A 26,378-nucleotide genomic window follows, 5' to 3' on the forward strand; every position below is an offset into this window, starting at 1 on the left:
AGAGAGAGAGAGAGAAAGAAGGAATAGGAATGTGAGGTTGATGGCAGCCTTTCCTACTGATGTAGCAGTGACATGGAAAGTACAAGGTTTCAGCCTCAAGGAGGAATATCCTATAAACACGCCTCGAAAGACAGTGGCCATCCCTGCCAGCATCAGGAGTCCATTCTTTCCAAACACACAGAGTCCAGCGAGGACAAGCCAGGCCACAGGAGCTGAGGCTGCCAAAAACACTTCTGTGCCTTGTGAGTTAAATTAACATCATGTTGATGCGCAGTGGCTCACACCTGCAACCCCAGCCCTCTGGGAGGTGAAGGCAGGAGGATCTCTTGAGCCCAGGAGTTCAAGACCAGCCTGGGCAATATAGTGAGACCCCCAATTTCTACAAAAATAAAAATATTAGCCAGGTCTTGTGGCACACATCTAGTAACGCCAGTTACCTCAGAGACTGAGGCAAGAGGATCACATGAGCCCAGGAGGTCAAGGCTGTGGTGAGCTATGATCACACCACTGCACTCCAACCTGGGTGACAGAGCAAGACCCTGTCTCCAAAAAAATAATAAACATCATGGCTTGGTGCAGTGACTCACGCCTGTCTGTAATCTCAGCACTTTGAGAGACCAAGGCGGGTGAATCACCTGAACTCAGGAGTTCAAGACCAGCCTGGCCAACATGGCAAGACCCCCGTCTTTACTAAAAAAATATAAAAATTAGCCAGGCGTGGTGGCGTGTGCCTGTAATCCCAGGTGTTTGGGAGGCTGAGGCAGGAGAATCACTTGAACCTGGGAGATGGAGGTTGCAGTGAGCGAAGATCGTGCCACTGCGCTCTAGCCTGGGCAATACAGCGTTTCTATAGAGAAACTTTTTTTTTTTTTTTTTAAATAAATGCTACTCACAGCAGCAGAAGCTAAACACTGGAAACAACTCACCATCTATCAGCCATGGTCTGGTAAATAATCTATAAACTAAGGAGCACCCCACCCCAGAATACCACAGAGAGGTTTAGCAAAGGCGGCGAGGCTCTCCATTGGATGGAGGGTGACCTTCCGGCCATACTGCTAAGAAAAAAGACCCAGCACGGCTGGGCGTGGTGGCTCACACCTATAATCCCAGCACTTTGGGAGGCCTGAGGTCGGGAGTTCGAGGCCAACCTGACCAACATAGAGAAACCCCATCTCTACTAAAAATACAAAATTAACCAGATGTGGTGGCGCACTCCTGTAATCCGAGCTACTTGGGAGGTTGAGGCAGGAGAATCGCTTGAACCCGGGAGGCAGAGGTTGCGATTAGCCGAGATTGCGCCATTGCACTCCAGCCTGGGCAACAAGAGCGAAAACCCCGTCTCAAAAAAAAAAAAAAAACAAAAGGCCCGGCCCAGAGCAGCTTGCGGTGGCGTGCCACTGTGCCTGTGATAGAAAGAGCAAGCAGGAGGGCAGCTATGAGAAATGTCCTGAGGCCCCTTGCTAGGACAGGCACACCTCTCTGGAAGCGACCCCAGGAGGAGACAGCGTTTGCTGCCTGCAGAGTGGGGAACTAGGTTGCTGGGGACGGGGAAGGAGGAAGACTTTTCAGTACATATCCTCCTGAACCTTTTTTTTTTGTTTATTTTTTTCTGAGACAGAGTCTCACCCTGTCGCCCAGGCTGGGGTGCAGTGGCGCGATCTTGGCTCAGTGCAACCTCCGCCTCCCGGTTCAAGCAATTCTCTGCCTCAGCCTCCCAAGTAGCTGGGATAACAGGCACCCGCCACCACACCAGCTACTTTTTGTATTTTTTAATAGAGATGGGGTTTCACCATGTTGGCCAGGCTGGTCTTGAACTCCTGACCTCATGATCCACCTGCCTCAGCCTCCCAAAGTGCTGGGATTATAGGCGTAAACCAACGTGCCCGGCCCTCTTGAATGTTTTTATTTCGTCACCTGCGCGTGCCCCACTCTCGTGGCTGAGCTGACAGCCACCAAGGTGGATGGTGGTGGAGGAGGCGCAGCCTCACTGGCGAGGTGCCGCCCTGCCCCAGTGGGAGCCCAGCCTCAGACCCTCACCCACCCAGGGAACCTGGACACGCTCTGGGCTGCCCTCTTCTCACCTATAAAACAGGATTTCCCAGTCCCCTCTTCTAAACTTCCCTGACTCCAATTGCAGTTCTTCCATTCGTGAGAGTTTTGCCAACAACAGTGAAAGAAAGGGTCTTTTTTTTTTTAAAAAAAAATAGGAATTTCTTGGACAGATCTTTACACTCTCCCACCAAAAAGCAACAGGATGTTTCTTTTTTGTGTGTGTACATTAAACAACATTTCTGTGTTTGGGTTCTTTCAGACAAGAAGTAACTCAGGCGGCAAAATAGAACAAGCGTTCGATTTAGAGGGGGTCTTGCAATGCAGTTCTCCAATCTTTAAACCCATGGGTTGTCCCCAAAGGATTTATAGAGGATGTTGAGGCCACCTCCAGGAGAGAGGAACGATTAACACACTTAGGAACTGTGTACTGGTTCTCATCACTTAGAATCCCTGAACCATTTGTTTCTAAGGGTTTCACTCCTAGATTTTAGAGCTTTGTGAGTGTATGGTATTGTTTTTTTGTCTGTTTGTTTGTTTGTTTGAGATGGAGTCTTGCTCTGTCACCCAGGCTAGAGTGCAGTGGTGCGATCTTGGCTTACTGCAACCTCCGCCTCCCAGGCTCAAGCAATTCTCTGCTTCAGCCTCCCGAGTAGCTGGGATTACAGGTACACGCCACCACTCCTGGCTAATGTTTGTATTTTTAGTAGAGGTTGGGTTTCACCATCTTAGCCAGGCTGGTCTTGAACTCCTGACCTCATGATCCACCCGCCTCAGCCTCCCAAAGTGCTGGGATGACAGGCGTGAGCCACTGGGCCTGGCCTGTTATTTTTTAAATTGTGAAAATACTGCATTTCACCCTGGAAACTTACACTCATAAAACTGTTTTGCACTGTAACAATTCTGCACCAGACACCAGGCAAAGGTCTTGGAAAAAGCCGAGGTGGCATGCGCACTGAACTGCTGGACCAGCTGAGCACCAGGTTGCTCAGACAACACTAGATCACTTGCAATTACTAGAGTTACGGAGAAGGGGGGACAGAGGCAACCCCACCTACCCAGGTGTGAGTGTGAATTAGTGCAGACCCTCAGAGGGCAGTTTGGTAATAGCTAACTAAAAAAGTAGAGCCACGTATCCTTTTTTTTCCTTTCTCCCACAGAGAAGACATACCCCTTTAATACAGGTCTGTGCATGCTACTCTGTAGCTACGCTGGTACTTTGCATATGGGAAGACAAAGATGGTCACTGCTGCACTGTTTTAATAGTAAGAAACTGGAATCAGGGACCCATCTGATTGCAAAACTCATAAATGACACCCTTTAAAAGAAAAGTTTCATGTAACGGAGACCTCCTGCAAGGGGACCATCATCATAAAATGAGCTCATTGTCCATTTCCCACCTCCTGTAACTGTGTTCCTTAACCACCCCCTGCCTCCAGGATCCGTGGCGGGGTTGGGGGGCCTCCAGCCTGAGCCTGTCTTTAGGTGTGCTGCAATGGGCTAGGTGGCCTGGTGGGTGAGGGTGAGGGGAATCCGAGGAACATAAGGGGTTGCTCCAGCCTTTGACCCTGGAAGGCCTCCTGAGAGCAGGCTCTCACCACTTCCATAACAGCCTGCCCGTTTGCCCCTCCCAGGCAAACATGGGAAACAGCAGGACCAGGCTCCACAGCCCTGTACCTGATACAGTTTGTATTCATCTGCCTCATGTGCACAGCAAGGGATTGGGCAGGCTGCCCTTTGTAAGAAGGTGTTCTAAACGCTGAGAGCCCCGGGCTGCCTCTGGGGTATCCTGGGTCAGGATCCAGGGGCGGACATTTGCATCGTGTGTCCAGGGGTCCCTAGGCAAACTGAACTCTTGAGGAATCCTGCAAGGCCTGAACTGTGCTTATTTTTACTTGAGTTCTGATACACAAGCATGGTCTGTCTCGCATACGTAATATTTATCTATTACACACAAAGAAATGGCATAACATTAACACAGCTAGCCTGTAAGTCACATCTTAGTCTTGCAAATGTGCAGAGGAGCTGGGGGCAAACTATGACATAAGATATTAAATGTGATGTAAATGTGTGATGTATTCTAAATCCTGAGTGTATCCCATGTAGACCGGCTGGTGGTGGTATCTGGTTCCTCCTTTTAGCCAATGCCACTGATGGCAGTAGGGAAACAGCACTTTTAGAAAATGTAAGAGCTTTCTGAAACTATTTGGTAACAAGTAACTACTGTTATCTAGTTTTAGCTGCTAAATCCAGGGTCACTGGATTTATCTCAATTCCTGACTTTTCCATCGACTTCAGAGAGAGTCATTCTTCGCTTTGGCATCTTTAATTTTCGATCCACAAGCATGGCGTGAAAATACTTATGCTTTCTTAGTAGTATTTCAGACATGAATAAGTTAATACTTGCCCTTATCACTTGCGTAGAAAGGAACTCAGTACCATACAAAGTTTGTACTCTCTGAATGTCTTCCTCTGTGCCTGGATTTTTAATATCTTTTTTGTATATTTTAAACATTCTCGTATATAATTAAGCATAACTGTGAGCGTAGGTAAACTACTCATATTCCAGGATTAATTTATGTAACCATATTACTTTCACTTAAAATATGTTTGAAGCAGATCCCTCGCGTTCCTGTGGACCTGCACAGCGGCCGGTACAGTGACCACCAGCTACGTGTGGCTATTCCCACTGAAATGAACTAAAATGAAATACAATTTAAAATTCGATCCTTCAGTGGCACTAGCCACACTGCCAGTGCTCAGCAGCCAAAGATGGCTAACGGCCACCACACTGGACGCAGTGGACGGAGGCTCTGTCCATCCACTTCCATCACCCACACAAGTTCCACAGATGGGGCTGCTGCTACGGTCTTATACTACTGGATATCTAGTAGTGCCCACCTGATAGTACATACTCACTATCTGTCGAATGAATAATACAATAATTAGTTTTAACTGGTCTTAATAATTCTTAAAATGTGACAGTCAAAACGGAAGACGTCCGCTTGTTTTACACAGTTGGATTAGCTGGGGTCTTTCCTCCCTTCTGCCGACTCCCAGCTTTGTTTTTAGAAAATGTGCCACAGATTTTGGATCACACGCTCCCAGTATGTATCTGATTATTTCATTCTGGCCAAATCTGTCATATTTGTTTCTCCAAATGAATTATCTAAATATTATTTTACCCAAACTGAGTGTTTGCAATTAGGTAGATGATGTACATGTTAAACCTTCCAGGACGCTGATTTATTTTTCAATGTGTTAGTATCAAATTCTAGCAAATTTATTTCTTAGGCAAAGAAATCATTCCCTTTTCAAAGCCTTCTTTTATTTAAAAAGAAATCAAGCAAGTATCCCAGCATGCCATGGGTCAAAGAGAAAACTGGAAACTTCCAGGGCAAAATCTTAGACCCAAGATGAATTCTGCAAGGAAACGTGATGTGAAACTGATCCAGCTATTTGTAGGATTACAATAAATACACCTTTGCCCTCAACTCCACAATTTACTGCCAAGCTGCACAAGACGGGATACAAAAGGAGCCAGGCGGAGAGGCTGTTAGCGGATCCCTTCACTCCAGAGGCCAGTTTTAACCCAACACAAGGATTCTTTACTGCCTCTGTCCCTGAGTAAACAAACACCTTCCCCCCAAGGACGTTTCCCTTTCTCCTGCCCTCTTTGCAAACAACATCTGAATTTGCACGTTCTCTCCAGGAAATCAAATGAATGTAACTTACCTAACCAAAGAAACTGAAGAACACGCCATAAATGGAAAGATCGGTTCCTACACTTCAGTATTTTCTCCAGTAGGCCTTTCTGTTAAAACAAAAAAACATATTTCTCCTGCAGAACCCTTTATAAATATGGTGTTGATGATCACAATTACATTGAGACAGTCTCCTACAACAATAAACGACTTTTGGATCTGTTCAACAGAAAGAGAACTTTGCAGCTGTATTCAAGTAAGCAACAAAAGCAGAGTGAACTTTCATGGAGTTAGATTGCATTGAGACGAGTCAAGTTATGGTTCAGGTCTATCTCTTTCATTACATGTTTCAGTTGTCCTGATTCAAAATCTAAATAACTTAAAGGGTGAGTTCATGGAATTAGAATCTTAACACCGGAATAAAAGGGTAGCCTGCGGACTACGATCCCAGGGAGTACAAGGGGTCACCCCCACTTTCATAACGTGGCCTGACCCTTTTCGACCGCGGACAATTGATTCGAAGGACGCCGGCTGTCCAGCCCTGGCGGGCCACTACTGACCTAGTCCTAAGTTAGGAACAGCCCTGCAAACCGCGCCCTCCCCCTCCACTTCATCAAAATCGGGGAACAAATACAGAAAAGGTGCAGCTGGCTTTCTACCTACACGTGCCCTAAAACTCGGGGACTGGATCCACTTTTCACAGCTGTTTAGTAAGAACTCCGGGCAGTTCGTATTACTTCTTTCTTAGAGTGCTTGGTGGTTTCAGTTAATGCATTTTCCTCTCTCGCTTTTGAGGGGAAAAGCCTGGGCTGCCGAGGTTTGTGGGCCCCTCCCCCGGACTTCATCTTCCTTTCCTCCCCCAGCCCCCGACCCGTTTTGCTCCAGTCCAAAGCAGAGCGACTCCCCCACCGCCGAGAAAAAGCCAGTTCAAGAAGCCGGGGAAGGGTGGGGCCCCGCGCGCCCCGGAGGAGCGCCCCTCGAAGGCGGGGGCAGGAAGCGGCCGCCGCGCCCCGTCCCGCTTCCCTCCCTTAGAGCCAGAACAATGGCTTTTTGCCCGGAAAACGGAGTTGGGAGCAAGGCCGGGCGCGCCCCGGGTACCACGCGGTACTCGGTGGGCGCCTCAGAGCCGAAGCCCCTAGGCACCTCCTCCCCCAGCCAGGGGCCCGCCCGCGCCCCCACCCCCGCGCCCGCGCCCCGGCCCCGGCCCCCGCCCCGGACCCCGCGCGGGACCCCCCACCGGAGCGCGACTCCCAGCCCGCCGCGGACAATGCACGCCCCGCCCCGCCCCGCGCCCGCCCCCCCTCGCTGATTGGCCCGCACGGGATTTGGGCAGCGCGCGGGGGCGGGCGGCGGGCCTGGGCGCGGGCGCGGAGAGGCGGTGCGCGTGCGCGGGGCGGGCCGGCGCCGGGCGGGGGCGGTGCTTTGTGTGCGGCCGGCGGGGCGCGCGGCGGTGCGGCCGGGCTAGGGCGGCGGGCGCCGCGGTCGGGCGGGCTGCCGGGCAGCATGGAGGAGTTGAGCAGCGTGGGCGAGCAGGTCTTCGCCGCCGAGTGCATCCTGAGCAAGCGGCTCCGCAAGGTGCGTGCGGCCCGCCCGGCCCCCTCCCGCCGCCCGCCGCCCGTCTGGCTCACGGCCCCTCTTCTCTCCCCGCAGGGCAAGCTGGAGTACTTGGTCAAGTGGCGCGGCTGGTCCTCCAAGTGAGTCCCCCGCGACGCTGCGCCCGCCCTGCCGCCCCCTCGCCCGGGGGTGGGGACGTGGAGCCCTCGGCCGCGCCGTCCGGGGGCCTGGGGGCGCCCGCGGGCTGAGCGGGAAGTTCGCGGGGTCCCCGCGGGCTCCTCCGGCTCTGAGGGGGCGGAGGCCGCCCGGCCCGAGGTTGCCCTTTGTTTACACGCCCGCGGGGGAGAGCTGGGCGGCCCCCCGCGCCGGAACCTCCTCGGCCCCCGCGCCGCGCTCCCCCCATCCCCCGCCCCGGCCGGGAGGGAGGCGCGGGATGCAAGCCCCCCTCTTCTTGGCTAGATTCTTTCTGCTGTAACCTGAGCTTCTTATTGATGGATGTGGGGTTTCTTTTTTTTTTCTTTCTTTTAATGGAAGGCAGGGGATTTGGCATCCCCGGAAGGGGCTCTGTGCACAGCTGCTCCCGCGGCCCCGTTTCCCCGGACCGCGCTCTTTCTTTGCTACCCCTCGAGGTGCCCCGGCCCGCGCGCCACATTGTTCTGGATCTCGGGCTGGGCGCCTGTGCCCCTCCCTGCATCCTGGACCTGCCTTCCCTTCCTTCTCTGGCTCCAGGCCAGGGTTTGGGGGATTCCCTCTCTGCAACTTTGCGTTTTATTGGGATTTGTTTTTCTCCCAGGCAGAGACTGTGGGAGTCCTCTTGTGGCCTTGTTTTAATTGGGGAGTTGGAGCGGCAGTTTCCCTTTGGGTTTGAGGTTAGAGTGCTGGGTTGGTGGGGGGTGGCCAGCCTCCAAAACCGGGGTTTGCACTTTGAGAAGTGCCGTGGTGCTACGGTGCCACAGCCATCGGCCTGAGTCGAGGAGCTGTGAGGGCGGGCCCCCTCGGGCTGCTTTGCAAAGCCGTGATCATCAGCCTGGCGTCTAATGCTGCCCTGCCCTCTGCTTTGCAGACATAACAGCTGGGAGCCGGAGGAGAACATCCTGGACCCAAGGCTGCTCCTGGCCTTCCAGAAGAAGTGAGGACGCTGACAGCACTGTGGGGAGGGCGTGGGGGAGGGATGGTGGCTGGGTGCAGAGTCGTGCTGGGCGCTGCTCGCCTGCCCGGAGGCTGGAGCTGGGGCTGTGGTCTGAGGTCCCTTAGCAAGATTGTCTCCAGGGCCATCTCTGTGACTGGCTGTAAAAGTCCCCAGCCAGCCCCTCTCCCACCTTCTCCCAGCCAGCCTGTATCCATCCCTGAGAAGACCCCAAGTAAGTTCCGCTTTGGTTTTTCTGACAGCCATACTTGCAGAAACCAACTTTTCCAGTTGCTTCAGATAAAGATGTAGCTTCTCTTGGCCTTTTCTGCTGAGTAATTTGCACATGGCGCTAACAGAAAACCAGGATAGCAGGTTTGCCACAGTGACGCAGGCCTGCCCTTCCAGCCCTGCACATGTGTGCCATCAGGCAAGAGAAGGCTCAGAGAGGGAGCTGGAACACACAACGTGCGCTTGTACCTATCGTGGTGTCTCTCAAGAATGAAACATTTATTTTGCTCTGGCCTGCAGCATACAGTACCAGATAGCCCCATGGGACCGGATTGGGCCAGACTTGTTTCTGTCATTGTAGATGTCATTTCTATTTTTAGGTAGGAAGCTTGGGTTAAGAGATAGGCCTCCTTGAGATGTTCGAGGGCAAGGGGTGGTGAGGAGAGGACAGTGGATGTGCCCACCGCACCCCAGCATGAAGGACCAGGGAGTGCTACTCAAGCAATGGCGAGGCGTGGGGTGTTTCACTGACAGCTCCCCCTGGCTCCCCTGGCTGGACTTGCCCTGTGGATAGAGGCAGAAGAATTGGTTGCCGGAGTCTTTCCCAGCCAGGGTCAATCTGACAGGTTTGTTCTCTGGTGGCGAAAGGTGCGTTCCCTTTTTTCCGCTGTAGCAGAACATTTTGGGTCTTCCCAGAGGGGACATGACAGTGGGGAAAGAAGAGTTTTCTGATGGGGTGAGTAAAAAGAAGAGGAGCCTGTGCTTGCTTAAATCCCTTTGGAAAATCGTAATGGCAACCCATTGTCTTGTGTTGTTTCCTGTCTGGGTCCTGTGAGCCTTGGGGTGGGGGAATGGCTTGACCCACTTCAGAGGTTGGTACTTTTCTCTGCATCTAACAGTGTCCTAACAGTTGAGAAAGATTGTTCCCTTGCCCCCGGTTTTGGTTAGAGCAGAAACACCTGAGATAACAAGAGTTTAAAACCCACGGGTGGCTTGGATTACATCGTGGAAGAAAGAAAACGGAGAAGGTGGCTGTTCAGCCCTCTCCATCCACCAACACGCTAGCTCCCTCTGGGCACTGGGAGCTGGCCGTTACCTGCTTGGTATTGGAGGGGGTGGGGGTATGGCCCTTGGCGACGCACAGGCTCACAGCACTCCGTCCACAGGTTAATATTTCAGCGGAGGAGATCCATGCAACTCTTCACTGGCCTTTTAGGAGATTTCGGGTTAAGGACCAGTACTTAATTGGAGTATGAGCTTTGCCTGGTACTGATCAGAACTGCGTTGAGGAGGTTGTCTTCCAGGCCCCAGTGAGATGATGTTTGCCCAGTGTAATTACCAGGGACCCTTCCCTTGAGAGTAGCCTGAAATACAAGCTTTCCCTGGGGGCTGGAGGTTCTACTAGCGCTTCATGACCCAGGAGGTGTGGAGGCTCTTCGGGGGGTACTGAGGGTGGGGCATGCACTGAGCCCTGCCTGCTTCAGAACTCGGCTCTTTTGTTATCTCCCTCAAGAGTAGAGTTTAGGAACAGAGGTATTTTTAAAAAGGAAACAAGGAGAGTCATACGCCAGCAGTCAGGCTGTGCGAGAGCTGGAGGGCAGGGCCCATGTTGCTCCTTGCCTGGGTGAGGGTTTCATGCATAGGCAGCTGCCCAGGGGATTGCTGGCATCTCCTTGCCCTGGGCTTCCTTCTCCTATTGAAAGTAAGTAGGTTGGACCGTGTGGCCACCAAGGCCACTTCTGGTTAGGATATGCTAGAATTTCCACACAGCAGTGCACCGGCAGGAAGCTGTCTTAAGAGAGGTCGGAGAAAACTTGGGGTATCATCGTTTTCCCAGCGTTGCTTTCCTCTCTTCAGCTTGTCCTTACCCAAATGAAATGGGATGGCTGGTTACTGACCCTAGAGCAAAAAATGGGGTCTGACCTCTGCCTTGGGTATTTGATGATGTGTTTGCAGCAGACAGGATAAGCTATTGCAGGCCGACAGCAATAGGGTGCTGGAAGCCATAGAGTCCCATGTGATAGAAGGGGTATGCACTAGGGCTTCTCCCCCATTAACTAGTAAGTGTGCCTTCAGGGAACATGAGAAGGAGGTGCAGAACCGGAAGAGAGGCAAGAGGCCGAGAGGCCGGCCAAGGAAGCTCACTGCCATGTCCTCCTGCAGCCGACGATCCAAGCTCAAGGTGGGTGGCTGCGCCAGGCATACTGACCCCACCTCCCAGCACTCCCTTGGGGTAGGGGGCAGGCAGAGGGAGGGTTTGGGGCCCTCAGGAAGGGGGTGGTACTTCTGCCAACAGTCTGCCCCTCTACTCGGGAAACAGGAGCCCCCTTTCTTCCTGCCTCTCAGCTTCTGCTGCCCAGGAGCCCCAGCCGGCTGAGAGTTCCTCCCCGCCCCTCCCAGGGGCTTCCTGCTTCAGCCTGTGTTGCACGCCTCTCTGCTGGGTGGCAGGGTCAAACTGCTGCTGACAAGCACTCTTCACTCCCATGGGGTCCAGAAAGGAACAGGAAGCATGCATACAGTAGGTGCTCATAGGATTGCCGACTAGATGTGACCCACAAGCCCAAGATTTTGGGCTACTCCAGGCCCACCTGTGAGTGTACCTTAAATCGAGGTGGCCAGAAAAGGCAGGGCTGACCCAATAGCCAGGGGGTGCCGGAAGGGGCTTTGGAGGAGGGCAGAGGTACTGTGGACTGATGATGCGCTTCGGCCGTCTCGGTACTGTCCTGTCACCCCTCCCCGCTACAGTGATGGGCTCACCCCGCCACAGGTAGGCAGGCACCCCTGGGGTCCATGGCAGGGCCCCTCCCTTCCCTGAGGACAGGTGAGGCAGGACAGGATCAGGGAGAAGGGCCTGGCCTCAGTCCCGGGTGCTGCTTTGATTCCCTCCTCCCGGCACTGTCCGTGGACCTCCGCATGTTGTGGCCACGAGCTCAGTCACTTACAGAACCCGCCTTTCCAGGAGGATTTCCTGAATGAACGGGATTCTGTGCTGTAGAATCTTGTCGGCTGGTCTATACTGGCCTTACATTGTCTTGAAAATCTTCCTTTCGAGCAGGATGGTGGGGCTGCAGAAGTCCTGCCGACTGAGGAGTGGCTACAAGGCAGTGATTGACGCCTTATTTGAGGAGGTTTGAGGAGATCACTCCTGTTGAAGTCGGGAGAATGGGGTGGTAGGGAGGCAGTGTTGGATCTGACTCCCTAAAGCTCACACTGTAGAATTCTGATCCAGCAGGCAGCATGGGAGGCCTATGAAACACGAGGACACTCTTATTTAATATTTGGGGTGACATCCAGAAGGCGAGGAGGGCAGTGGTTTGTTTACCTGTGTCCTGTAAGGCTCAGACTGGGAAATGGGGATACCGAAGCCCGCTTGGTTTAGGCTGCAAAGCTGTGTGTGCTACTTCATATGACCTGTAACCTCCTGAGTCCTGATAACTGTGATGCTCTGGATACCGTTCCCTTTGAACGTCTGATCTACAGCCCGGAGCTAAATCTGCATTCCCCGTGAAAGCTGATGGTGGACCGGGATGTTATGGTGTGGACTTCGTCCTTATTCTGACTTCATTTTTATGAGCCACCTATTTTTCTCTCTATTTTACCTTTGATTTTGCCTCTCATGGAACTGTGAGCGTGGTGAGAAGTTGCTCCTTCCTGATTGCCTCTCTGGTCTGGAAGCCACAGGAGTTGATGGCTGCAAGGTGCCCAGTGTTCCTTGGGGACAGCATGGCGCTCTGGACCCTGGGAGCAGGCAGTGGAGGTGTGACACCTTATCTTTTTTTTTTTTTTTTTTCCTTTGAGACGTAGTCTTGCTCTGTCACCCAGGCTGGAGTTCAGTGGCACAATCTCGGCTCGCTGCAGCCTCCACCTCCCAATTTCAATGAAGCAATTCTCCTGCCTCAGCCTCTGCAGTAGCTGGGACTACAGGCACGTGCTACCACACCCGGCTAATTTTTGTATTTTTAGTAGAGACGGTACCGCTATGTTGGCCAGGCTGGTCTCGAACTCCTGACCTCAGGTGATCCACCCACCTCAGCCTCCCAAAGTGCTGGGATTACAGGCGTGAGCCACCGCACCCAGCCAACTTCTTTATCTTTTTTCAGGAACCTGATGCTCCCTCCAAATCCAAGTCCAGCAGTTCCTCCTCTTCCTCTACGTCGTCATCCTCTTCCTCGGATGAAGAGGATGACAGTGATTTAGATGCCAAGAGGGGTCCCCGGGGCCGCGACACCCACCCAGTGCCTCAGAAGAAGGCCCAGATCCTGGTGGCCAAACCCGAGCTGAAGGATCCCATCCGGAAGAAGCGTGGACGAAAGCCCCTACCCCCAGAGCAGAAGGCAACTCGAAGACCCGTGAGCCTGGCCAAGGTGCTGAAGACCGCCCGGAAGGATCTGGGGGCCCCAGCCAGCAAGCTGCCCCCTCCACTCAGCGCCCCCGTGGCAGGCCTGGCAGCTCTGAAGGCCCATGCCAAGGAGGCCTGTGGTAGCCCCAGTGCCATGGCCACCCCAGAGAACCTGGCCAGCCTGATGAAGGGCATGGCCAGTAGCCCCGGCCGGGGTGGCATCAGTTGGCAGAGCTCCATCGTGCATTACATGAACCGCATGACCCAAAGCCAGGCCGCCAGCAGGTTGGCGCTGAAGGCCCAGGCCACCACCAAGTGCGGCCTTGGGCTGGACCTGAAGGTGAGGACGCAGAAAGGGGAGCTGGGAATGAGTCCTCCAGGAAGCAAAATCCCGAAGGCCCCCAGCAGCGGGGCTGTGGAGCAGAAAGTAGGGAGCACAGGGGGTCCCACACACACCCATGGTGCCAGCAGGATACCTGCTGGGTGCCCAGGCCCTCAGTCAGCACCCACCCAGGAGTTGAGCCTCCAGGTCTTGGACTTGCAAAGTGTCAAGAATGGCATGCCTGGGGTGGGTCTGCTTGCCCGCCATGCCACCGCCACCAAGGGTGTCCCAGCTACCAACCCAGTCCCTGGGAAGGGCACTGGGGGTGGCCTCATTGGGGGCAGTGGGGCCGCCATGCCCACCGACACAAGCAAAAGTGAGAAGCTGGCCTCCAGAGCAGTGGCGCCGCCCACCCCTGCCAGCAAGAGGGACTATGTCAAGGGCAGTGCTACCCCCAGTGGGCAGGAGAGCCGCACAGCCCCTGGAGAAGCCCGCAAGGCAGCCACACTGCCGGAGATGAGCGCAGGCGAGGAGAGCAGCAGCTCGGACTCTGACCCGGACTCCGCCTCGCCGCCCAGCACTGGTCAGAACCCGTCAGTGTCCGTTCAGACCAGCCAGGACTGGAAGCCCACCCGCAGCCTCATCGAGCATGTCTTTGTCACTGACGTCACTGCCAACCTCATCACCGTCACAGTGAAGGAGTCTCCCACCAGCGTGGGCTTCTTCAACCTGAGGCATTACTGAATCCCCCGCGCCACCAGCTGCCCGGTCTTACTCCCCTTCGCTGCCTGTGGTTTTGCTTGGCTAACTGACTCCCAGCCCAAGCCCCCTCAAGAGTCTGGGTCGGGGAGGAGGAGCGGGTGGTCTCCTTGATGGGCAGACTTGGAAGGGGCTTCTCCCCTCATCCTGCCCTGTCCCTCGAGGTAGGGCAGGGGGTCTCGCTGCCTTGTTGGTCTCCACCGTGTTCCTACCTCTGCAGGCCTCTTCGCTCTCGCCTCTTGCCTCAGGAAACACAGTGGCACCTGTGGCCCAAGGTGACTGTCTTGAACAGAGCAGGCTGCTTCGTGGCTGCGTTTGAACTGCTCCTCACTGGCCTGTCTGACGGCATCACTGCTTTGCTCCCTGTCTTGCAGGGGCTGAGGTGTCAGCTGGGGCATCTGGTGTGTCTCACTTTCAGCCTTGGGGTGGGCAGAGAGTATTGGGGGGAGGCAAGGTCAGTGGGACTAGTGTTCCCTCCACCTGGTGGCAGCTTTTGGGAGATGGGATGGGCAGGGGCAGGCCTGGCTAGCATTGCCTGAACCCGCAGTGGTGAGGTGGGGAGCTTGCCCCTGACAGCTGGGGGCTGGCTGGGGCCTTACTGTGAAAGGACAGTGGCAGGCAGCTAGAGTAGAGCAAGCCCAGGAGCCTTAAAAGGCTGGCTTTGTGGCCATCTAGCCCCAATTCAGGGTGGCATCCACAGCCCCCAAACAGCCTACGAGCCAGCATGGGTGGGGAGGGGGTGGTCCCACAGCTAGGTTCCACCGGAAGAGCCTCCACGCCTCGGAGCAGGAGAGGCAGGCTGTGGCTGCCGCCCTCCTTCCTGCCCGTGTCCCAATGAGAAGTGACCCAAGTCCCCTTCCAAACCCAGACCCACCCCCTGCCCCAGGCCCACTGAAGCATGTTCCATTTCTAGAAAGCCCAGAGTTCAGTGTCCCAAGGAAAACCCAAAGTGGAGGTGCTCAGGTCCAGGGGAGTCCAGTGGGCAGGACCCTTGGCAAGCAAGCCCCTCCCTCCACTCCCAGCATCTCCCTTTTGCTAATAAAGGACTGGCTTCGTGCTAATGGCCCACAGACTGCCCTGGAGACCTGGAGGACAGGAGTGCTGGCACTTGCGAGTCGATGGGCCTGTCTGTTGGCTCTGCCCGTGCTGCAGGTGTGTGCTGTGGGTCCTGCCCAAGTGGATGAGGCATTCCTTAAGGAATATCACTTTCCCTGACAATCCCCCACACCTTTAGGCGCTCCCTGCTTGGCTCCTTTCCAGCTGAAAAACTATACCTGTACCATTTGGGAAGCTGGACAAATTCTAGGGGACCCACCTGATAGAGGGCCCTGGGAAGCTGAATCTGTCAGCGTTGGCCCTGAGGCCCCTGTTAACTCAAGATTGTGAGCCATCTCTAGGTGGCCACATCTGGGAGCTACCTTGTATGGCTTCTGACCAGTATCAGGATTTCTGTTCTGAGAGCAGCTTGGGCAGAAAGGCAGGGCAGCCCAGAGGTGGCAGCGGCAGGCAATCTGGTCACTGGGTCTTTGTGATGCCAAAAACAAAAGGGGTGGGGTGGTCACTTTGTGTTCCTCTGATTGGATGGAGTCAGCCAGCAGGCATGGGGCTGTATTCCAGTGCCTGACTATAGGGAAGGCTACCCTTCCATGGAGTGGCCCAGACTTCGGGAATGGGCTCTGCTTTCCGGGGGACAGGCCTACCGGACTGCAAGACCCCCCAGTACCTCACCGTGCCAAATAGGAAGAGGTGGCCTTGGTGTAGCCAAATTGATCTTAACAGTGTGCCTTTGGGGAGGGACCCATGTCCATGGCTTCATTGAGGGCCAGCCCACAGTGATGGTGGTGGCTGCCACAGGAATGGTGCCTGCCTCGGCGAATTGAAGGGCTGGGGGTCCCACATAGCTAGGCCAGAGCTGGAAGCAGACAGTAAGGAAGAGCTGCTCCCAATGGGAGAGGGAGAGATTCCAGCTCACCGCGCATCCTGGGAGGAGGCATGGATCCTGGCATGATGGGCCTCGGGCACCAGCTTCCTTATGCCCAGACAGCCAAGCCTGTGACTTTCCTGCGGAGCGCTGTGCTACCTTCAACGCTCCAAAGCCAGACTAACAGCTCTCCAAGCCCTTGGGGTGACTCTGTCCTTCCAGGAGCTGTTGGAGAAATGAGGATCTGTCCCTGGCTGCCTGTCCTCCCCAGCAGCCAGGTCTCTCCAGACCCTGATTCGGTGCCTTTCTGCTTACCAGCTACTTCAATCCCAAAGTTTGAATCTGCAGATACCTTACTCCCAGCCACTTTGCCTTCTTACTGTGTCGTGTGTGTTTCCTGGTGCTTCAAGAGCGTGTGCACGTGTGCAGGGCAAGGGCCACCACTGGGAACTGCACCAAATGCTCAGACTTGGTTGTTTTACGTTTACCAATAAATAAAAGTAGACTTTCTATTTTTATTTGCTGCTATTTATGTGTGTGTGTATTTGTGTAGCTAGGTGTCTGGCACATCTGACAAGATGCATTGTTGCTTTTTTCCCAAAGGTCCCACAGGAACTGTGGCAGTGTGGATGTGTGTAATGGTGTGTTAACCCCATCTTGTTTGCTCCTGTATTGAATAGGAAGCAGTGGCTAGTCTGTCTTCCTTAGAGGTGTTGGCATATTTTCATATGTATATATTTTGTACCAAAAAAGAGTGTTCCTTGTTTTGGTTACGCTCGAAATTCTGACCTAGTTGGAGAGGGCTCTGGGCCCAGAGCTTTCATTAAGGGGAGACTGGGGCAGAGGATCAAGCTTTGAACCAAAGCCAATCACTGGCATGATTTGTGTTTTTTAATTAAAAAAAAAAAAATCATTCATGCATGCCACTTCTAATTGCTTTCAACTATGGCTGTTTGCTTTCTTAAAAGAGAACAAAAGTAGATATGTTATTGCCCTAGGAGAGGATCTGTGTTGAAACAGGACAGCAGCCCAGGGCCCACATTTAATTAGGATCAATCAGTTCAAGGAAATGTTTCCCCCAAAAAGCCCCTGATGGTGTAGGGAAAGGGAATGGAGTTGGGGACAGGTAGTGCCTAGACGACCAGATTTTACTCAAGTGCATCCCATGATTCTGTTGATTCTCTAGCATTTTTGGAAAACTAGCAAAGTTGAAGGGTTTTTTCTTTTTTTAGACTGATGTTAATTTATTTTTGCAGGGGAAAGACAGCAAATGGCGTCAGAAGATTTTTGTCCTTTTGTTATCTCTTAGTATATCAATAAATTTTTTAAAAAACTTTTGGCCTGGTGTACATCATGAGTGATCCCTGGAAACACAATAGACTCTGCTCTTTTCCTTTCTTGAGGCAAAATAACTCGTCTGGACATGGGCTGAATACTTGTGGCACAGAAAAATCAAAGCCTGGGAAAGGCTTGGCCGCTTGCAGAGGGTGCAGAAAAACATGAGTTTCCAAGCAAGGGATGGGGGTTTAAGAGTCCATATACCAGTGGTTCACAACAGAGAACAATTTGGCATTGCAGGGGACCCTTGGCAGATCTGGAGGTCTTGGTTGTCACGCTGTGGGGTGGGTGCCATTTGCATATAGTGTGTGGATACCAGAGAAGTGCTGCTGGATGTCCTGAGGTGCACAGGACAGTCTCCATGACAGAAAGAAATGATCCTTCCCAGCGCGTCAGTAGTGCTGAGTTTGAGAGACTGAATTAATGGGAAAAAAAGAAAAAACACAATGGCAGGGATTTGGGGCAGGGGCAGCGTTACCGGCATCTGTTAGGTGAGGTCAGGGATGCTGCAATGTATAATCAACTCATTTTTGAGACTGCTCCCCTTCCAGAGACATTCAAAGTTAAACCAAAACTCTCCCTCTCCCCGCCCCCACAATATCCAGAGAAGCTATGTTGGAAAGCCACTCAACCCCTTGAAGCCACCACATGTGCTAATGCTTTACAAGGAGGCAGCCATAAAATTCCAGAGGAGTCACTGTGAGTTAGAAGCTACTGCAACTCCTAACCCAAGGCTAGCGAAAAAAGAGGTGATTTGCTTATTATAGAACGTTCCCCGACCCCTTAAGGCTTGCACCAACCTCAGCATGAATTTATTCATAAATTCCAGCCTCCAGGGAGAACAGAGTTTCTTTGAAGTGAAGAGGGAAGCTGGGCCTAGATGTTGCGGTCACTGGGTGAAAAGCTACTTGGGGCCAAGGCCTGAGTCTTTTGGTTCAGGAAAGCGTTCCCCCTACAAATGGAAATGTGACCCCCAGCACTAGTCCGCTCCAGGAAGGCCTGCGAATTCGAAATCAGACTGTGGCAGAGAAAGAAGACTGTTGGTGAGCTCTCTTTTGCTGCCTTCGCAAGTCTCTGGCTGTTTTGTTTTGGAGAAAGTGGGCAGGGGCGACCCCAGCGAGCCTGTCCTCTGGCTTATGAGGGCTGCAGAAAGGGGCTGGGACCACCAGGAAGGAGCAAGTTGGCCGAGCAGGGGCAGGCGCGGCTCCCGATGTGGAGCCAGGCTTTCCGGAGAGCCCATTTCTACGGGGATTCGGCCAGACGGGTGCCGGGCCGAGCTCGCTCGGCCTTTGTTAGTTTCTGCGCCGCTGATGTGATCGCCTAACCCAGTGCCCCCTCAGAAGAATAGACTGGGCTGCCAAGGGCCCGACCCCGCTCGAGGGCCCGGCCCCACGCTGCCGCGACCTGCCCGCGGGCGCCGGGAGCGATGGATGCGGAGGGGCTGGGAGGACGGTGGTCCGGGCGTGTGGACCTCTCCTTCCTCCCCTCCGCCCTCGTGGATCCAGCGCCGGGGCTCAGGGAGGACGCAGAGGGGCGCCCGTGGTGGTGGGCGCCCAGCGGTGCGGTTGGGTGGGGGGTAGATAAGGCTTTCTCAGTTAGGGCTCGCAACCAGAAAGCTACTGGCCCCCCGGGGGTAAGGGGTGGGCGCGGGCGACCCGGGCCGACGCCGCCACCTGTAGAGGGCGCGCGCATCCCACCAAGGTCTGCCGCCGGCCCTTCGGACCGACAAGGGAAAAGCCAGCCGCGTCTCCAGGGTGCCCGGGACTGCATCGCACCACCTGCACCCCCCCGGCCACCTCCGCCTCCGAAGTCTCAGGAGGAAAGCCCCGACCCTGCCCGCAGCCTCTCTCGCCGCGTTCAGGACCCGCGGCTGCGGGCAGCCGCCTTCCACGCTGGACAGCACGCCTCTCGGCCTGGAGGGCTTTTAGATGAGAAGAGGAAACCGGCACTGGAGCCCCAGAGGGCCGGGGCAGATCTGTGCGCCGGCGGCCCGGGCGCACGGCACAGTGCCTAGATGAGAACTGGTGCGAAGCCAGCATCAAAGGGACGGAAAATGAATCCTATCCAACACTCTAGGAAGAGCATGAACCTTCCAACCCAACCAATGTTTGTGCGAGGCCAGGTTTCCCGCCGCGGTGGCCGCACTAGCCGGCCCTGTCCTCGGGACGCAGGGTAACCAGTCCGGCTGGAGGCCGCCACGCACACCTGGTCTCTGCAGTTGTGGGGGACTCCCAGGGAATCTGCCCAGGAAACGGAAACCCGTGAGGGCGCTCCTCAAAGCCGAGGTTGATGGCCAGCGAACCCAAAAAAGGGGCAGGGTGGGGGCCCTCCCGTCTGCTTAAACAAGAGCCCATTCCACCGCCCCACAAGCCCAGGAATGGACGCGGAAGGGAGCCCCGTCCAAGCGGCGACCATCGCTGGGTCACCCCACCCACCTTCTCTTGATGTCCCCTGCCAGCACAGAGACCACCCGTTGCGGTGGGGCAGGCTCGGGCTGAGATCTTTGACACCTGGCGGCCAGCTACCCTACTCGGCCGGCAGCGCAGGCCCTCACGTCGGAAGGGCACTCAAGGCTCTGTGATCCGTTGCCCTGGGCCCGGGCGCCAGGACGCTCCTGTCCTCCCGCGCCCTCCCACACTGGTCACAGCTGGGAAGGGGGAAGATCTGCCAAGGGCCGGGCCACTGACTCCTCAGCGAGGGGCTGGAGATGCGTGAGCTACCCCTGTCCATGTTCCTCCGGGTGGGTGTTACGGGTGAGCCTGAATCGCGGCGTCCTGGCAGGGTGACGTCTGCCGGGTACTATGGAAGTAGAATTGGGTTTAGTGCGGTGGCCTCTTTGGGGATCCCAAGGATGGCTCTCCTGTGCGGGCTTCAAGACCCCGCCCCCACTGCTGTGAAGTCTGTGGCCAGAAAAGGCCAAGAACATCTCCCTCTCCACCCCCACCCCGCACTCTGATCTCCCCGCACCGTCCCTTGCCCAGCGTTGGGGTTTAGGCCCACCTAGGAGACCTGGGACGGAAAGGCTGCGGGGACTCCGGGGCGGGGGTGCGCGGGGCTGCGGCGCGGCGGCGCCAGGTTCACTAATCACATCAGCAGCGCTCTGCGCCGGCTCCGAGCAGGCAGTTGCCTAGCAATACCCGCGAATTCAATTCCTCAATCAATAGGCGCGAGGCTCTGCATTTCGGGGAGCGCTAGCAGGATTGGGTGGGTCTGGAAAGCGGGTCTCACAACAGCTCCGAGGGGCTGGCCCGGGAGGCTGTGGGCAACGCGGCGAGGCCCCGGGGCCTCGGAGACCAGACACCTCCGGCCTGGGGGTGTGGCGCGTTGGAGGAGCCCGTCAGAGGAAAGGTGAACCCCCGACCTCAGGCGCATCCTCCGGAGTCCCCAGATACTGCCCGGGTTCCGAAGAAGTGCAGCCAGTAGGCGCGGAGAGCCAAACGGCTTCCCCTAGACGGGCTGAGGAGAGTCAGCCGCCGCGGCCTCCCACGCCCACCTCTATCCCAGCCAGGTGGGTTCCCCAGCTGGGGAAGGGCCTTTGCAGGAACCGTTTCCCCGCCGATGGGGGCGAGGATGGGGGCGGGAGGATGGGATGGGTACTGAGAGAAGAGGGACGGATCCTCTCTTCCTGGGATGCCTCTTCCCTTCGCTCAGGGAAAGAAAAAGAAGAATAAAACCAAGCCATGTCTCTATTTACAAAGTATGTATTTAAACACGTAAAAAGCGGTATTGGATACAGACATTCACAACCGCAGAAGATAAGTACCGAAGCTTCACTCTTGGGCTGAGGCGGAGATCGATTGGAGATTTGTACAAATCTTAGAATCAAATAAACCCAACAGCGCACACATCCTGCGCGGTTGCAGACTCCCAGCCACGTGGCCCCCGGCCCCTGCCCACCCACCCCCCAGGTCAGCGTCGCAAGAGCGAGAGAAGGAGACACACACGCACGGCCACGGACAAACAGTAGGACAGAGGGGTGGTAGGGACAGAGCCAAGCTGGCTGGAGGAAGGTCCAAGGGAAGGGGCAAAGTCAGCCCCAGGAAGGGAGGGAGGTGGGAGTAAAGGGCAGGCGGGAGAGAAGGGAAGGCAGCGGCCAGGTGAAGACGCTTGTCCCCCAGTCCCGTCCTCTCGGTAACAGACATGCCCCCTCAGTGAAGTTTCATCTGAAAATAGCATCGACATTTAAATAGATACACTCGGTCAACGGCGCTTCTTTATACAAAGTCTAAAATACCAGTTTTACAAATGTGAGTAGATAAAAATCCCCATTCCAGGGGCTTCTCTTTATAGGCGCAATTTGATATTCAAAAACAAACACCATCATGTAATACACCGTTTCCCTCCTTTTCTCTCTTTAAAGGCAAGAAAGTCTGGAGGAGAGAGAGGCTGAGAAGCCGGGAGTGCGGAGGATGAGGCTGGGTTCCCTCCCAGCACCCCCCACTCCACGCGAAGCTCCCTCACCCCCGACTCCCCGCCTCGCTCGCCCCGAGTCTGTGCTTCCTCTGGCGCTCAGGGCCCCCGCGCCCCTCCCTCTACAAGCAATGGTAAGTTAGATCTTCGCTGGCCCTTTAAGGGCGGGGAGGGCAGGGAGGCTGCGGGATCCCTGCTCCGAGAGACGGGGGTGGAGTGGAGGGGACTGATTTGTGCTTTTGAGTCAAAAGAGGGGCGCACGTTCTGCGCCCTCGGAGCGCAGAGCGGTCAAGTCCGCCGGGCAGGGGCGTCCCAGGCCCCGCCGCCGCGTACGGCCTTCCCCGCCGCGGCCGTCCCCACTCCCAACTCCCGCTCCTCCCTCCCCCTTTGGCGGAGTTTGAATGTCGAGTTCAAATAGAGAACACTGCGAATCGAAAAGACCTATAAATTATAGCTTTTGCTTTTAAGAAGGGCGGGGGAAAAAAAAGGAAAAAGCAAAAGTTCCGATGCACATACTTGGATGAAAACCCCGCCTCGCCCCTCCTTTCCGTGCCCGGCCGGAGCCGCGGGGGTGAGTCCAGCCCCAGCTCCGAGCCCCGAGCCCTGGTCCTCCGCCACACTCCAAGCCTGGCCGTGGCAAGGGCCTGGGTGCGAAGTCACTGCTCCCAGCAGCGCCCGCCGCCCAGTGCCCGCCGCCGCGCCTCCCTCCGTGGGTCCCGCAGGGTGGGCCTGTCTGGCCGTGTGTCCATCACAGAGCTGGCGGCCCGCCCTCCCCAGGCAGGGAGGCTTGTCCAACTCTTCCTGGGAGGTGGGGGCCACCGTCTCTTCTCCTGGCGAAGCTAGAGGACGCGAAAAGTAAAAGTCCACCCCAACACTTTTCTTGTAAAACAACTGTCTCGAACTCTGAGCACTGACACGCAATCCTCCCAATTTATCCTGGCATTTCGGGAATGTAAACAGATTCGCTGGATTTCTTTTCTTTCTGCGGAGTAAGGAAAGGAACGAGGGAACGGGGAGATTTTATCCACATGACATACACACGATCTGCGTGTACCACACACACACCCCTCCCTAAAGTGCATTTCCTGGTGTGGTCCTGGGGAGAAACCTCCTGTCCCTGCCTGCTGGAGACGTTTTAACCTTCAACATCACACACGAAAAGCTTATTCAAGTTAATACTGTTTTTCCCTAATAGACTTCTTTACCTTAAAAAAAAAAAAAAAAAAAAAAGTGAAAAAAGGAAAACTGACCCCACCCCCCCTTTTTTCTGATTGGGGAGCCAACCTTTTGTTGGCCTGCCTGGCCAATGGGAAGAGAGAGCAAATCTGGGCCGGGCCTTGGTGCCAGGAGTCTGGCATTGGGCTGTGGGAGAAGGGAGGAGGGGTGGGATGGGCAGGCCAAGCCCCTCCAGACACTCTCAGAAACCTGTACCCAGGCCCCAACTTCCCTAGGGCCCTGGGGCAAGGGGGCCCCTCCTGCCCCAGCTCATTTGCCTGCCCCAACTAAAGCACAATGAGAGTCTCTCTCCTTTAAATAAAACAACTTCAAGAATTGAAATATATATATTTAGATATTTTTCTTAAATAACATATTTACATCTAATAGAAAATATAACTCTAGAGATAATCTTTCCAACAAAAACTGACGGGGAGGAAGGAGGGATGAAAGGGGCTGGTGGGGGTGGGGGTCACATCAGGGACGGGACCAGCCAAAAGGCCACATCCCACCCAGAAATAAAAATCACTATGCCAAGCTCACGCTCACTCTCTCCCCTGCTCTCGTCCTGGGCACACCCACCCAGCATTCATCTTTTTTCTTTAAAAAAGCCTTGGTCCGTGTTACTTTCCTTAATGGTGACGGTCAAAAAGTTTGAGGTCACGTCTGTGACCACCACCTTCTCCAGGTTAGTCAGGGAGGGGCTCCAGGACTCTTCCTCCGGGTCCCCCAGGATTCTGGCCACAGGGATCCTGGCGATGAGGGAGGGCCTTCCCCCCTGGGCCCCCATGTCCCGGTAGAGGCCCCCCACAGAGCTGGGGGGGCCTGAGCCATGTCGGACCCGAGCACCACTGGGATCCAGGGCACCCTGGCCTTTGGCCTCCAGGAAGGCAGCCCTGTGCTTTATCACCCTGGCAGGGAAGGTGTCCACAGCCAGCTTGCCCGTGGCCTCAGCTGAGCTAGGGCTGGTCACACCACACTGCACCAGGTCCGAGTCCTGCCTTCGGGCCAGCTGGATCACGCTGTGGCCGGCTGGAAACTTTCCTGCCCCGGAAGGGGTGTCGTCCAGCTTCCTGCCCTTGAGGTACTCTCCGAGGCCGGCGCTGGGTTCGCCTAAGGGCCTCTGTGAGGGGTCCGGGAGCTCCTTCCGCGGCTTGGGGCCTCGCTTCTTAGAGCTGTCCCCCGGCGAGCTGGGCTTGTCATCCACTCGGCTGGTACCCCGCTCTCGTTCCCTCTCACGTTCCCGCTCCCTCTCTCGCTCCCTCTCCCTTTCTCGATCCCGCTCCCGGTCCCTATCTCGGTCCCGAGGGGGCTCTGCGCGGCAGGTGCTGCTGGTGCTGGTACTGCTTGCTGGTGGGGACAAACCCATGTTTCGAAGGCCCTCCCGGGCCCGGGAAGTGGAAGCCAGGTCCTGGGGCGAGCGGCCAGGGTAGGGGATCCGGATGCCCCTGGCTGAGTCACTTCGGAACTCGTAAGTTTTGGCCTTTGCCTTGGCCTGAGCCTGCAGGAGAGAAGATAGTATCAAGAGTGGGGCAGGGCCCTGTCCACCCCCACACGACTCCTGCTCTAGCCTTGATCTCCTATCTTTACCCTATGATGCCTGGGAATTTCTACATGGATGCATGGATGGGTGGGTGGGTGGGTGGATGAATAGGTGGGGAGGTTGTTGGAGCTGAGAGGTAGATGGATGGGAGAAGGGATAGAAGATTTGGCTGGAAGCAGTCATTCGCAAAAAGCACACTTTTTGCATTTGATTATATGTCCATTTGGGAGGGGGAGGGTAAAGGAATTCTAGTGTGGCCAAGCCAGTCCCCCCAGACACGGCTGGAGCTGCTACTGACTTGGTGACATCTTGTCAGGGAACTCCCTCCTAGATTACAAATAGGCAACATGTGTGGACACCCCATTGGCTCACAGTCGTCAGGGCCCCCTTCCCACAAATGACTCAACAACATTGTCCTCCACCATTGGACACTGCCAACCTACCTTGAGGAGGAAGGTTTTGGGCTTGGGTCCTCGCTTTTTGGGGCCATAGAGCTCCATCTCTCTTTCCCTGGAGAAAGAAGGAAAGGAGAAGAGGTGTGTGAGTAAAGAAAGCAAGTGGGACTCTAGTCCAGGCTGGAAAGAAGCCACTCTACTTGTTTCTAAGTGAGTGGCTGGGACTTGGAAGGGTCTGTACCTTTCCTCAAAGGCCGCGAGCAAGCGAGCATCCAGGATGTTTTCCTCCGGTTCCCATGTGCTGTACCTAAAGGGAATCAGGAAGAAGTGGGCATCAGTCCCAGGAGCAGGGTGAGAGCAGAGGGTGTGCGTGTGTGTGTGTGTGTGTGTGTAACTTTTCTCATTGCATTGTATTGTATTTCAACGTAAAGGCAAAAAGAGGAAGAAAGAAAGCTCCCGAATAACAGTATGGGATTGAGAATTGCATATAACCTACTTACTTCTGCGACCATCCTTTCCATTTCACGAGGTATTCCATGCGTCCCTGCGGGTGCAAAGGGGATAATGTGTGTGCATGGGGAGAAATGCATGACGAGGATACAAGAAATGCATGCGAAAATGCATGCACCAGATGAATGCTCGAAACCCCGCCGCAAAAGGCATGCGCCCGCTGCATCACCCCTGCACCTAACGCTGCACAAAGTGCATGCACCGGCATTCATTCCCCACCCCGCCCCCCACCCATGCAATCCGTGCATCGCTGCAAGTCTAAGGAAAGCGCTTGGGTTCAGAGCCGCCGCCGCCGCCGCCGCCGCCGCCGCCGCCACGGCCGCGGCCGCTGCTGGGACCTGGGGGAAGGGAAGCTGGGCTGCAGCAGGGGGAGGGAACCCGGGCCGGGAGGGGAGGGCCCGGCCGCACGGAGGCCCTAGGCCCGGGGGCACCTACTTTCCGTATGCGCCGCTTCAGGAGGGCTTCGGCCGCGAACACCCGCTCCCCCACCGCTGAAAGCTCCATGTTGACTCGCCGCTTCCCCTCTTGGCCGCTTCCAGGAGCAGAAAAGCAGCAGCCAGCGCACAACAGACCATAATACTCTCCCGCTGACGTCAGTTCTCCTCCCCCTCCCGGCGCTCTCGCTCCCTCCCGCGGCCCCCCTCCCGCGCTCCTCCGCTCGGCCCCCTCCCCTCCGCCCAGCGCTTCCTCCCGCCCCACGTGTTGCTAACGACGTTGCTAAAGCCGAGCGGCCGGAGGCCTGCGCCCCCGCACGCTGATTGGACGAACTCCGAGCCACGCCCCTCTTCCTTTCTCCCCCGCGTTGCTACGTGACCCGCGTTCCAATCGCCAGGGGGCGGAGTCCGAGGCGACTCCAGAGACGGAGCGCGCAAGAGGGAGGGGGCGCCGCCGGAAGTGACGCCACGGGGAGGGCGGGCCCGGCCGCTGTCAGTCTGTTGGGCTGGCGAGGGGGGCCGGCCGCC

The 26,378-nt window shown here is 55.6% G+C and overlaps 2 protein-coding genes and 1 long non-coding RNA gene across 7 annotated transcripts in view; 1 reads left to right on the forward strand and 2 right to left on the reverse strand.

The window, feature by feature from the left end:
* The window catches only part of LOC106994150 (uncharacterized), a 29,634-nt gene extending 22,590 nt beyond the window's left edge, over positions 1–7,044 (reverse strand). Inside the window, exons 1-2 of the long non-coding RNA XR_013407427.1 lie at positions 6,991–7,044; positions 5,134–5,863 (exon numbers count right to left, since the gene is read on the reverse strand). This is a non-coding gene — a long non-coding RNA (uncharacterized LOC106994150). The remainder of the gene's footprint in view (positions 1–5,133; positions 5,864–6,990) is intronic.
* Positions 1–16,533, forward strand: part of CBX2 (chromobox 2) — a 192,913-nt gene extending 176,380 nt beyond the window's left edge. Inside the window, exons 1-6 of one of the 4 annotated variants that reach the window (XM_077973135.1) lie at positions 7,160–7,328; positions 7,404–7,447; positions 8,371–8,436; positions 10,741–10,846; positions 11,011–11,182; positions 12,765–16,533. In XM_077973135.1, the coding sequence (XP_077829261.1) occupies positions 11,174–11,182; positions 12,765–14,069 (1,314 nt within the window). In that variant the 5' untranslated portion in view covers positions 7,160–7,328; positions 7,404–7,447; positions 8,371–8,436; positions 10,741–10,846; positions 11,011–11,173 and the 3' untranslated portion in view covers positions 14,070–16,533. Of the gene's footprint in view, positions 1–7,156; positions 7,329–7,403; positions 7,448–8,370; positions 8,669–10,740; positions 10,847–11,010; positions 11,183–12,764 lie in introns of those variants that run through there. The other 3 variants (XM_077973136.1, XM_077973133.1, XM_077973134.1) reach the window with 3 other exon arrangements.
* Positions 16,534–21,028: 4,495 nt separating this feature from the next.
* Positions 21,029–26,054, reverse strand: CBX8 (chromobox 8). Of its 2 annotated transcripts, XM_015120496.3 has the most exons (5): positions 25,852–26,054; positions 25,407–25,450; positions 25,148–25,213; positions 24,955–25,021; positions 21,029–24,469 (listed from the first exon to the last, which is right to left on the reverse strand). In XM_015120496.3, the coding sequence occupies exons 1-5, from the start codon at positions 25,918–25,920 to the stop codon at positions 23,558–23,560; spliced, it is 1,158 nt and encodes a 385-aa protein (XP_014975982.1). In that variant the 5' UTR covers positions 25,921–26,054; the 3' UTR covers positions 21,029–23,557. The 2 variants fall into 2 exon arrangements, with proteins under 2 accessions (XP_014975982.1, XP_028692713.1); XM_028836880.2 differs by lacking the exon at positions 25,852–26,054 and having other exon boundaries at positions 23,301–24,469; positions 25,407–25,671.
* Positions 26,055–26,378: the final 324 nt, after the last annotated feature.

The sequence above is a fragment of the Macaca mulatta genome, chromosome 16, assembly GCF_049350105.2.
Source record: "Macaca mulatta isolate MMU2019108-1 chromosome 16, T2T-MMU8v2.0, whole genome shotgun sequence".
Taxonomy (NCBI): Eukaryota; Metazoa; Chordata; class Mammalia; order Primates; family Cercopithecidae; genus Macaca; species Macaca mulatta.

Coding starts and splice junctions, on each gene's coding strand:
- CBX8 (XM_028836880.2), bottom strand. CDS start 25,624: ATGCCGGTGCATGCACTTTGTGCAGCGTTAGGTGCAGGGGTGATGCAG. Junction 25,022..25,147: donor CTCGCGGCCTTTGAGGAAAG/GTACAGACCCTT, acceptor TTCTTTCTCCAG/GGAAAGAGAGATGGAGCTCT. Junction 24,470..24,954: donor CCAAAACCTTCCTCCTCAAG/GTAGGTTGGCAG, acceptor TCTCTCCTGCAG/GCTCAGGCCAAGGCAAAGGC.